This window comes from Mus caroli, chromosome X, assembly GCF_900094665.2.
Source record: "Mus caroli chromosome X, CAROLI_EIJ_v1.1, whole genome shotgun sequence".
Lineage (NCBI taxonomy): Eukaryota > Metazoa > Chordata > Mammalia > Rodentia > Muridae > Mus > Mus caroli.
This window is the reverse complement of record NC_034589.1, coordinates 133,503,078-133,515,091: the sequence shown is the minus strand read 5'-3', so window position 1 is coordinate 133,515,091 and position 12,014 is coordinate 133,503,078. Positions and strand designations below refer to the sequence as shown.

Genomic DNA, 12,014 nt, shown 5'->3' with positions numbered 1-12,014 from the left:
AAAAAAAGTCTTGCTCCTTCTAACCTATGAGCACGAATTGGAAATGTTCTTTAATTACTTTCAACAATGGTTTGTGTTTTTCATTGTACAAGTTTTAAGTTCTTTCTCTTAAATTGTGGGCAAAGGCCTGAATCTGTTTCACGTCTATAAAATGGATCTTGTTACATTTAAATTTAGGAATGTTTGTTGCTAGTTTACACAAATATGATGAAGTTTTCTATACTGATCTTTCATCCTGTGACTTTACAAGTTGTCTTGTAATTTTGCATTTGGGTATTATTTGCATTTTCTTTAAGTGTTTCACACTGAATATGATATCACCCACAAATAAAGATGCATTTATTTATTCCTTCATTGCCCCCCCCAAAGAAATAAAAAGGAAGAAAAAGAACATGATTACAGGTCATTTGGATTCGTCCTTTATTATAGAATTAGAAGAGATAGATGAGGATTCTTTCTGAAAATCCTAGACTCACTCAACATTTAAATAACTCTACTTGATAAAGTTTCTCATACAATCCCAGTAATGGAGAGGGGAATTCTTAGCACAATTGGAGTATGTGCATTCATATCTCCTTATTATGGTCGTTTATGAAGCACTGTGAATATATAGCAAATTACTGACAAAGGAACAAACTGCTTGTGAATGTAAGTAGGGATTGGCACAGTGGTTAGTGAGGCACTGATGGATGAAGAAATATTTCTTGGTGCTACAAGATGAGAGCAGTAAGGCTCTATCTGGGATTACGTATTGAAAACTAAGCATAATTCTCAAGGAATAAGACCACAGTCCAATGGCACTTCATGTTCTGAGTGGCTATTAAGGAATATGAAATGACTGATTTCAGGAATTCATTATGGGGAAATACACCAGCACCAAGAAGCAATGAACAAAGAACTGGTAATTACCAACAAATACTGAGCAACAATAGATGTTAACATGTCTAAGAAGTTGTGCCTTTCTAGCACATCATTCCATTTTTTTTGTAGAAGCATCATCACCTACATCATCTATTTATACATAGAGCTGATGTGTGCCAAGAGTAAAAGACAAGCAAAAGAACACCCCAGTTCTTTAGTTTTGTGCACAGATGGTGTTAATGTATGTGCACAGGATTTTTCAGATGAGTTGTTTCCAAAAGTTCTATGTAGTCCCATTGCTTTCCAAGGTCCTCAATTAGATAATAGCCAAAGGTGGTCCATAGGAGCATAGCTTGGTAGCAATTGGCAGTGATTTTAAATAGTGAGGCCTAGGAAGTCACGAACTACTGCAGGCTGAAAAGTCAGTCCTTAGTCGAGATTGTTCTCTGTTCAGGCAGCAAGAACATACTGCTGTTACAGTAACTATGATAGTATACCTTAAACAAATGTCTTTAAATGTCTCACTTGGTCATTATCCTAAACCATTAGAGTTAGCCATATATATGTTCAAACCTAAAAGAGGAACATTAGTGTATATATGACTAAGCTTGGATTGGCAGGCTCAGAGTATGTTAACTGCCAGAGAGGCTATTCCTCAAAGAAAGTTGCCAATAATGAATCATTATTCAGTTCAAATGACTATATAATTTGGTTTGCCAATAGCCGGGAAGTTCAGTATGTTGGGGAAGCAGGAGTCTTCAGCTGGCAACAAAATATATAGCTGTATAAATGGGTGGCAGAGATTTAGTTCCAGGATGATTGTCATGTGTTGGCACTAGAGTCTGATTAACAGGTAGAACAGAATCCAGATTCTGGTCTCTTGATGACAAAGGTATTGTTGGATATGGTGATGCCACTATGAGTGCAAACAAAAGACCTGAACAAACAAGTCACTAAGAAACAGATCAATAAAGAAGATGATAAAAGCTTTGGGCTCAGTCCTAGGCACATAAGCTATGGGATTTGGTCCAATAGAATCAACCACGATTTCATCCTTTGGTGGGGATGTGGATCTCAGTACATTGTGAGGGTTTTTTTTTTTAATTTTTTTTAAATTTTTTTTTATTTTTTATTTATTTATTTATGTTTTGGCTCAGACTGTAGAGAATATTGTTTGCGAACCTTTAGAACTCTTGAAGCTGATTGGTCCCAACTATTAAGTTTCTGTTAATTATCTTCATCATTGTTGTTAGGACAAGTTTGAGGAGGGGCTATCTTTCAAACAACAAGTTCTGGTTGTTCAAATTCCTGGGGATGTAAATGTTTTTGTCTGTTTTTTAATGTGATGCCACAGCAACTCATTTGTATTTTGAAGTTTGTGAAAGTTTATAAATCACTAAGGCCCAAGGTGAGAGGGTATGAGTTTACAAAGTGATTTCCTATCCTCCTCTTACTAGTAAACTAGCTACATTTTTTTCCTTGCTGGAGTTCTAGAACGTTTAGCAAGGCAATCTCTTGTGAAGTGACCAGCCTGGTTACAGTAGACACATAACTGAGTTTCTTGCTGGCGGGCTCTTTTGGCAGGAGTGACAGGCAGGTGGGCTCCCTGCAACTGTCTAGGCCCATCCTTTGGTAGTGGACGCATGGGGCCAATGAAGGACTGGTAATGATTTGTAGAAGCAAACATTGGAACATGACTTTCTGACTGTAGGAGCTCTGGCCTGTCTTTGTGTTTTTTGTCTAGCTGAATGCACTGAGTGATCAAATCTGGTAGGTTGTCCATTATATCTGTGATTTCTTCATTCTGAGTGGGGTCAGCTTGTCCATTTTGGAAGTGGTCTCTCTGATTGGTCTCACTATAACTTAAATTTGGAGCATGAAGTTGGAAATTGGTAGCATCCTGTGGAGAAATGTTGCTTTTGTCAACTGTAACATTCATTGGAGGTGTCGTTTCTTGTGTCATTGGTTCACCAAGTGACTGCTGTAACTCAAGAACAAAGTTCTCATATTGTTTCAATAGATTATTCTGGGTAGACTCAGATAGGACATCACAATTTTGCATCTGCTGTGACAGGTAGTCAAAAAAGTGCTTGACTCGGGCATTATCTGCAGGATTAGAAATATCCAGAGCCCTCAAATAGGTGGTCACCTGAGCAAAAAAACCTTTGACACTGGCTGGGTTACCATGAAACTGAGGAATATGGTCACCTGAGTAAGGACCAGACATCACTGGGGTATTCAGGGCAGGTACAACTTGCCCTGTTATAGGAGGCTTATCATCAGTTGGATGTTGAACTTGTGGCTGCAGAATCAGATTGCCTCCTCTCAAAAAGGAAGTCTCTGCATTTAAGTTTGGTAGAGATTCTGTACACTTCTCCATTGTGTCTCTTGCAATTATGTAGAACTGAATAGAAATTCAGTGCTAGTACCCAAGACCAAGGGACAGGCAGTGGATTGGTTTAGGATCTGAAAGGACAGCGCTGTGTCCAAGCAGAAAACAGCTATTCAATATCACTAGAGAATGCTGAGTTGAGCTGAAGAGATGCCACAAAAACCATTATCTTCTATACATCACTGTTTCTTCTTAATGGAGAATGTCAGTGTTTTACACATTCCAAAGACACGGATCACCTTAGGATACATAGAGGAGAGTATTTGAATTAAGAAAATACATATAATAGACACAGTAATTCTTCTTCTTCTCTTTCTTTATAAAGATAGCTATTAAACTTCACACTAACTTATTGTTCTAAAATGTCTTTTATAATCACTGTCAAATGATTTTAGATTAGAGTCCAAAATATTCTTTGCGATCATACAGACTAAAAAAAAAATATGATTTTACAGATTAAAAACAGAGACTCAGAGAAACAAAAATGTTTGTCTAAGGTCACCTAGCTAGTTAATATCAGATTTAGGATGCTTATCATAGAAGCAATCAAAAGCAGCAGTTCCTCCAGCTATCCATACTCTATGTGAGTGTGATGATACATCATGCTTCTGACCACCCAAAAATTGATCAGGTATCTAGAGCATTGATCTAACCAGAGACATTTTTAGGAATACAGAAAACCAAGTCCCAGCAAGGACCCACTGAATAACTTTTCAAAGACACTTTGCTAAGATTTCCAATGTGATTAGAATATGTATTGTAGTCTATATTGAAATAATCACTGACTCTATTTCACACTCACTACTTTAAGCCTCCATTGCTACCTAATATCTGAATGTTGTGTGGTTAATCTATTTTTTTCTACCATTTCCTTGTCTAAGGTCACATTTTTGTTGCCATAGAAATAATTAGGGCATCACAAGGAAGATAAAGACATAAGATTGAGAACTTCACAAATAAGAACAGATTGTTCTTAAAAGTATAAAGATGAAAATGTTCAACACTCCTCCAAGCATTGATAAGAAGAAAGTAACCAATAAAAATTCAGAATAATCCACAAGCAAGTGACATGTCAGTTATTTTGAACTACTATTTATTTCATTTTTTGACTATCCTTCCTTATTAAAGACACAATTTAAACAGGCTTCAATAGGCTGCCAATGATCAAAAACATATTATCACTGATTCTTTCAAAATATAAGTCTCTCAGTAGATAGGCCATTGACCTAGGAATAAACCAAAAACTTGTTCTGATATAAGGATATAACAATAAAATCATTCTTTTTTTGTTTTGTTTTGTTTTTGTTTTTTAAGAAACAAAAGGGGATTGTTTTTAAGGGTTTCTCTGTGTAGCCCTGGCTGTCTTGGAACTCACTCTGTAGATCAGGCTGGCCTTGAACTCAGAAATCTGCCTGCCTCTGCCTCCCAAGTGCTGGGATTAAAGGCATGCACCACCATGCCAGGCATAAAATAATTCTTAATGACATTCTGCTATACTCAAAAGATTAGTGTCTTCCTCATTCATCATGAGATAAGCTTCTTCTTTTAGTAGGTGGGAAGTAATATAGATCTATAACTGGACAATGTGCAGAAAGTGAGAGACCTTGGGACATCAGTCCTAAATGGGATGTCTTCATCAAAGTCCTCTTCTCAGGGGCTCGGGGAGCTATGGTAGAAGAGGAAGCAGAAAGATTATAAGAGCCAGGGTAATGCTAGACACCAAAGAAACCTTGTCTTTCAGACCTGATGAACTCATAGAGATGGTGGCAGCATGCACAGGGCCTGTAGAAGTTCAACTCAAATAGGGTCCTAGAGTTAGGAGGGCAAAATGGACAATAGCTCCCATCCCTAACCAGAAAGCAATCTCCAACTGAAATCTATTTACAAAGGAAAATTAATTTTTACCAGTAGAGTCTCACTGTGTATATTGACCACACTTAAGTGTGGGCACATGCCAAGCAGTTGTTGGCAAATGTAAAATGAACTCAGTGGTATATTTTTGTGTATTGTTTTGTCACAATTTGCTTGTTTGGGGATTGTTGTCTTACTGACATTTTGCTTGTATATTATGATTTCTGATTTTGTGCTCTTTGGTGTGTGTGTGTGTGTGTGTGTGTGTGTGTGTGTGTGTTTCTTGTGGAGATGTATATGTGTCAGTCCTCTACAGACAAAATGACCTGAGACAATTCTGGCTCAGCCAATAGCTGTAAGACTGAACAAGTTTTTAATCTCTTTGAGAATCACTCTCCAAACATTAAAGTATTGCTCATATACTATAAGCATAGCATTTCTCTCTGTGTGTATATATATTAATATCTGCATGTACCAAAATGTTTATGTGTATACATATGTTCACATAAATGCATGGATCACAGCATTTCTCCTAGGGCACTGTTCATGTTGAATGCATTCCAGGCAGAAGGTATAGCCTTTGCACTTAGTCAAGAATAAGTTTTAAATTATAGCTTGTTTTTTGTCTTAACAGTTCTAAATGCTATTACTGGAGTATACTATGTCTCATATGTACCAATACTATTTACACAGTAAAATAAGCAAATATATTCATAAAAGAAATGCTTATAACACCTACCTCATAGATTTTGATGGTTGGCTGAAGTGAAAGGAGACTGTCACAGCTTCATGTTAGTGGCAAAAGGCCCATAAATGTTAGCAATCATTCCTCTAGGTCTGTAGTTGTACATCTGTGTTTTAAAATTCAAATTTCACCTTTTCAGATTCTTCAAAGGTAACACATTGCATTACTGTTTATTATATAACATTTCCTGCAGTATCTGGGGAGACATCTCATAATTAAGCCATTAAAATTTCAGCAGGAAAAAATGTCTGAATATTCATACTCAATTGGTTATAGATGAAATTCATGTCAAATCAGGTCAAGTTTTGCTGTCAACTGGATTTTAGAAACAAACTAATGAAAAAATGACTTACATCTCATAGACCTCTTTGATTTCAGAAATGAAATAAGAAGGAATTGTAGACCTCTAGTAAACTTTTTTTAATTGGAAAGGTATGATTAGAACTTTTCCTTTATGTCTCTGACTTTTGACCTTTCTTTCTACCCTCAGCAATTTTATATCTTTGTGAGAGCTCCTAATTCTATATAGAATTATGTATTCAGGGTGGCTTAGCATTTAATTTTTCTAATTATGTAGCAAGGGTGAAACACTTGCTAAATTAAAAGCATTAGCCCACATGCAAATCATACAATGCTATTGTTGTCAATGGCAAATACTCATTCCTTCAGAGAAAATCTACCTGGTCATCTCATTTGTGAAATTACTTCTGCCTGAGGTCATTGACCTTCTATTGGATTGTCCATAGAAGATGCTGTTGCAAAGACTGCCAGTCTGAAGGATGTAGCCTTAAAGAGCCAAAGCTGAAACAGAGCAGAAATTTCAAATGCATAGGTTTTGGACTATCAGACCCATGTGGCTGGACCAGATTATATAGAAACTGCATAAATATAAGCTTTTGCTTAATAAGTACATGTTTCAGCTGTGAAAACTATAACAACAAATGGTTTCTGTAAATTTTTATGAGCCATTTTGGTTATAGACACTTAGCTCAAAACCATAGTTAATAGTTACTATGGACACAAAACTATTTGAGATGACATTTGAAGAAATCTCTTTATATGGATTATTAGATCTGGAATGTCCACAAAAAGAACATGACTTAAGGATTTGCTTTTCAGCTTGGCTCAATTGGAAGGTGTTAGAGCTCTTAAGAAGTAGTGCTTGATGAAAGGGCACAGGCCACTGACCTAAGTGTTCAAGGACAATGTTGGGTTCAAGGTTGACTCTTTTTTTCTTTCTTTTTACTTTCTGGACTCTATGAAAATGTGTTTCCACCCTGCCCCAAACCCCATATCAATAGAGCTAACTGACTACCAAAATAGTGAGCAAAAATAAATATTTTTCTCCTTTAAGCTGACTATCTCAGGCACTTGGTGCTAGTAACAAAGAACCAAGTAGCTCAGGCCTGCAGTGCTGTATTTTGTATAAGAGATCTTTGTGACCTTACACTCTTACTTTTAAACTATTTTATCTGTGATCATGAAACTACAAAGAGAAACTAAAATTCTATCTTGAGCTTCAGAACATCTAAGGAAATTGGTAGTCACAGGTAATAAGTTGAAGTATCCCTCTCATAAAGGTGAGCAGAGGAGCATTTCTTTGGACTTTCTTAGAGATATCAGTGTAGAATAACCTTGAATAAGCTATTTTTTCTTTGTCTGGACCTACATATCTTTATCTGTATTCTGAAGAGTATTGGGATCCTTACATTTTAGCATAATCCATAAATTCTAACTCAAAAGCTTACTGAACATAGGCATACTTTTATAGGGGTTTCAGTTAATATTTGTATAAGTGTCCTTGGATTTAATCATGAGAATATTGGACACTGACCACACACACACACATACACACACACACACACACACACACACACACACACACACACAGGTCCCAGAATCTCCTTGGATTTTAACATTCAGTTTTTTTTTATTTCATCTATGGAAAGTATGGAATATTTGCTCTTGGATAAGTCCTAGAAATATGGATATTAAATAAGGTCTATATGTGATGTTAATGCAGAAATTTCAATTAATACTTTTGAGAAACATTAGTTTGAGGGCTTTCTTTCTAAGGGTCCTTTTGATTTTAGCATTATGGACACTTGGAAGGAGGGTGGAGACAAGTTTTCACTCTTTAGCCTTGGTTGGATGAAACTTTCTCTGTAGCCATGGCTGGCCTCAAATTCATGGTCTTCCTGAGTTATCAACGTTAAGTACCAAGGTTACAGGGATATACCTCAAAACTCAGTTTAGGTCATTTTTGGAAGTAAAACTATATCTCCCAAAACAGCTCCAAAGTAGTATATGGTATGTTGATTGTTTTTTTTCTAAGCCTCTATGATTTCCTTAAGCACTGTTCTAGTGCAGGTCAGGTCTAGGTACAGAATATTTAAAACTGTATCTCCCAAAACAGCTCCAAAGTAGTATATGGTATGTTGATTGTTTTTTTCTAAGCCTCTATGACTTCCTTAAGCACTGTTCTAGTGCAGGTCAGGTCTAGGTACAGAATATTTGTCTAGCTTGGAGATGGCAGCATAAGTAGCAGTCAAGCTGACCCTGTTCTTGGGACATTATGGCTTCCTTCCAAAGGATTATAATAGTCTACTCTTCTCTGTCTATGAATAAGAGAACACAGTTATCTACATATCCCCATATCACAAACACAGCAGGCAAGCTGGTATGACTTATGTCCTTCAGAACACTGTGGTGAATCAGATATTAGGGTTTCTTTTCATTTTCAATGTTTCTCCATCTTCAGTTGAACTCATAGCTTAGCTTCTTATGAAGTTACAAGTACCACAAATATTCTGTCTCAATCCCTTGGTTCCCTTTATGAGTCTTAAATCCATCAAAGAGCCACACATGCAACATAGGGATCTCTACTGCACAGATTTTGCTATCTACATGCACTAATATTTGTATCTCTCAATAACAAATTTTATGTTTACTACTTCACTTCCTGACTGCAACTTTGCTGTTTTCCAAGTCATAAACCAAGCTACTGAGATGTTAAGTCTAAGTTGGAGAGCAAGGGAGAAGTTTGATACATGAGCAGTATTCTTCAAATGACTCTCATGTAGACTACTTTATTCTCTGTGTCAAGAAAAAAGCTATTTAAAGATAAAATTGAGAGAGTGGGAATAGAGATGGGTGGCTCTCACTGTGAGATAAGTTCTGACTTCTTTATCATTAGAGGACAAACAGAACTAGAATTCTTCCACTGTGGGACATTAGCATAGAAAGTCCAGGAATTGTAAAACAGTGAGGCATCATAAAAATGATCTTGTTCTTTCAAACCCATAGATTCTATAGCTTGCTTGAACACAGAGATAAACCATGAAGAAATGACTGTTGAGTGATATACAATGTAGAACCTCACCTGCATGTCTACCACTCAACTCAAACTTTACCTGCTGTGCACTCAAACTTCAGCCTCTGTTCCAGGAGGAGACTCCATGGCTAAGATATACAGGTCTTGTTTACCAACTTGAATTCTTTATTTGGTTCCTTTGTCTGGTCCCTATGCTCCCATCATTTCAAACAGTACATGCTGTTTCAAGTAAACAATTAGGGAATGAGTGTAAAAATCTACAGACCACAAATCATCATAAAATGGGCCCTTTAAATTTGAAGTGAAAGGTCTTCTACATTCATGTTCCCTGCTGTCTCTTTCATCTTTAATTCATTAAGTGCAATTTACTTAGTGCTGCACACCACTCACAGCTGATGAGCTGACAGAGCCTAGCCCACTTAGATTCAACCTCCTTTTGCATTTGCAGGTCCCAGTGGTGTGCAACCTGATGCTCTGTTCCAGGTAGAGAAAGCTTAATATATGCAACTTAGTATATATCATGTTTTCTGATTATAAGAAGTCTTCTAAAAAGCCTCAGTTTGGCACTGGTTTTCAACCTGTGGATGGTGAACACTTCAGAGGTCAAATGACCCTTTCACAGGGGTCACATATCAGCTATCCTGCATTTCGGACATTTATATTCTGATTCATAACAGTAGCAAACTTACAGTTATGAAAGTTGAAAGAAGAATAATTTTAATGGTTAGGGTGACCACAAGTGGAGGATCTGTATTGAAGGGCTGAAGCATTACGAGGGTTGAAAACCACTGGATTAGAGAAATCTTAGAGATGATGAATATGAGGCTCAATGAATAGAAATTGGTTTGAGACATGTTTATGGACCACTATACTATGGTCTAATCCCAAACCCTTCCTAGTTAGCCATTTTTCCTCACAAAGCATTGACTAGGAGCAAGCAATACAGAGATTATATGCTCCATGACATGACACTCAAGAACTGGCACTTCATGATTCTGGAGCTAGTAACATCCCACACACATGCAGACTCTTTTGTCTGTTCTAACTATGTTTCTATGATTTCATTTGTATTTCATTATAAGCTGTAGAGTAGGTAAGGAATGACTTCTACATTCAGTATAACTTGGTAAAAATGGGAAGAGAGGCCCTTGGTATTGCAAACTTTATATGCCCCAGTACAGGAGAATGCCAAGGCCAGGAAGCAGGAGTGGGTAGGTAGGGGAGCAGGGCAGGGGGAGGGTATAGGGGACTTTCGGGATAGCATTTGAAATGTAAATGAAGAAAATATCTAATAAAAAATTGAAAAAAAGGAGAAGATGAAGTTTGGAGGAAATGATGGAAGGATCTTTATGGGAGTTAGAGGGGGAACAAGGGGTGGATATGATTAAGATACAGTGATTTCAGGCATGAAATTTTCAAGTAAGAAATAAAAGGGAAAAGTGGTTTAAAGAATTAAAATGACTTGACTTTAGATTTGAAACTAGAATTCTCAACATGTGTATCTACTACAATTATGCTATTCGAAGCAGCTTTAAAGAGTGTTTTTTTTTTAAAATATCTGGAAATTTGAAATGAGATATTTTGAATCAAAATCTCAATCTCACTTAACCCAGGCTATGAGACCTGGAGCAAGTAACATCTGTGACATCTCTGTTGCAGAGAAAACTATATGTATTTATATACAATAGAGGCAATAACATATGTACAGTTACTGGCATTTAGCTTCTTTCAACATTAGAAACCATTTATAGCATTATATTGTCAGGAGGCCTTGGAAAGTTTCTGTCCAAAATATTTGTCATCACCATGTTTCTATCTAGAAATCTGTAGTGTTATAGCAAGGTAGTTGTTCCCAAGTCTCCTGATGTGCAGCAAGGAGGTGGCTCAGTGTAAGTCATTCAATATATTACCTGTCCTCATATTTCTTCTTTATAATACTTGCATAACTTTTAATGAATTATTAAATGTTTATTTCTCCTTTATAAACTGTGAGATTAAAAAAGAAGAAGAAGAAAAATCTAATTTCATCTTTCTGTACCCAGGGCCTAAGATCCTTCTCTGTATCCATAGAGGCATTCAGGAATTCTTTAAGTTGGTTAACATTTGTTTATAGCAGCCATAGATAAACTAGCTATTACAGAGGTGGTTTTATTGTTTATATTTTCTATATAGACCATCTTTATTCTTTGATAATATGAGCAGAAAATATGTCCAAATGCCAGTATTTCTTAATGTTCTTAACATTTTTGAACCTCAGATGAATGAATTAACCATGAAGAAATATAGGTAAAGAGCTGTGTCAATTGGGCTAATGTCCAGAAGACGCCTTATATTTACCTACAAACCTTTGCCAAATCAGTGAGAAGAAGTTGATACTCCAGAAATACAGTATGTTCAGATGGATGTATAATTTTGTTTATATCTTACTTCCTTCTTAGTAAAGTTTCCCACTATCCCAGGCCCTAAATCAATATTATCTAGAAACTTGGAAAGAAAATAAATGCCAGTGAAAGGATGAAGCTACTTGGTATGGCATTTAAAGTTAAGTTTCAGTGAAGATGGAAGAATTGCTTACCACTTTCGTATTGTTCTCCATGTGTAAATAGGCAGAGTTGAACAATGGTGAAATTCTGTAGAATGTGAAAACATAAGGTAGAAACAGGTGAGATTCTCTCAATGTTTGAACACTAGCACTAGTAATCCTATTTCTATATACTTATTATAAAGATATCTCTATGCTCCAAATACAAAGGCAGCCACATTCATTAAAGAAACTTTAGTAAATCTCAAAGCACACATTGCACCTCATACAATAATAGTGGGAGACTTCA

At 36.4% G+C, this 12,014-nt stretch overlaps 1 protein-coding gene across 1 annotated transcript in view; it reads right to left on the bottom strand.

Annotated features, from left to right (window-relative positions):
* Positions 1-407: 407 nt before the first annotated feature.
* The window catches only part of Rtl4 (retrotransposon Gag like 4), a 400,789-nt gene continuing 389,182 nt past the window's right edge, over positions 408-12,014 (bottom strand). The window contains exons 4-7 of the mRNA XM_021153887.1: positions 11,759-11,813; positions 5,844-5,955; positions 4,857-4,919; positions 408-3,492 (exon numbers count right to left, since the gene is read on the bottom strand). Coding sequence (XP_021009546.1) covers positions 2,327-3,241 — 915 coding nt within the window. The 5' untranslated portion in view covers positions 3,242-3,492; positions 4,857-4,919; positions 5,844-5,955; positions 11,759-11,813 and the 3' untranslated portion in view covers positions 408-2,326. The remainder of the gene's footprint in view (positions 3,493-4,856; positions 4,920-5,843; positions 5,956-11,758; positions 11,814-12,014) is intronic.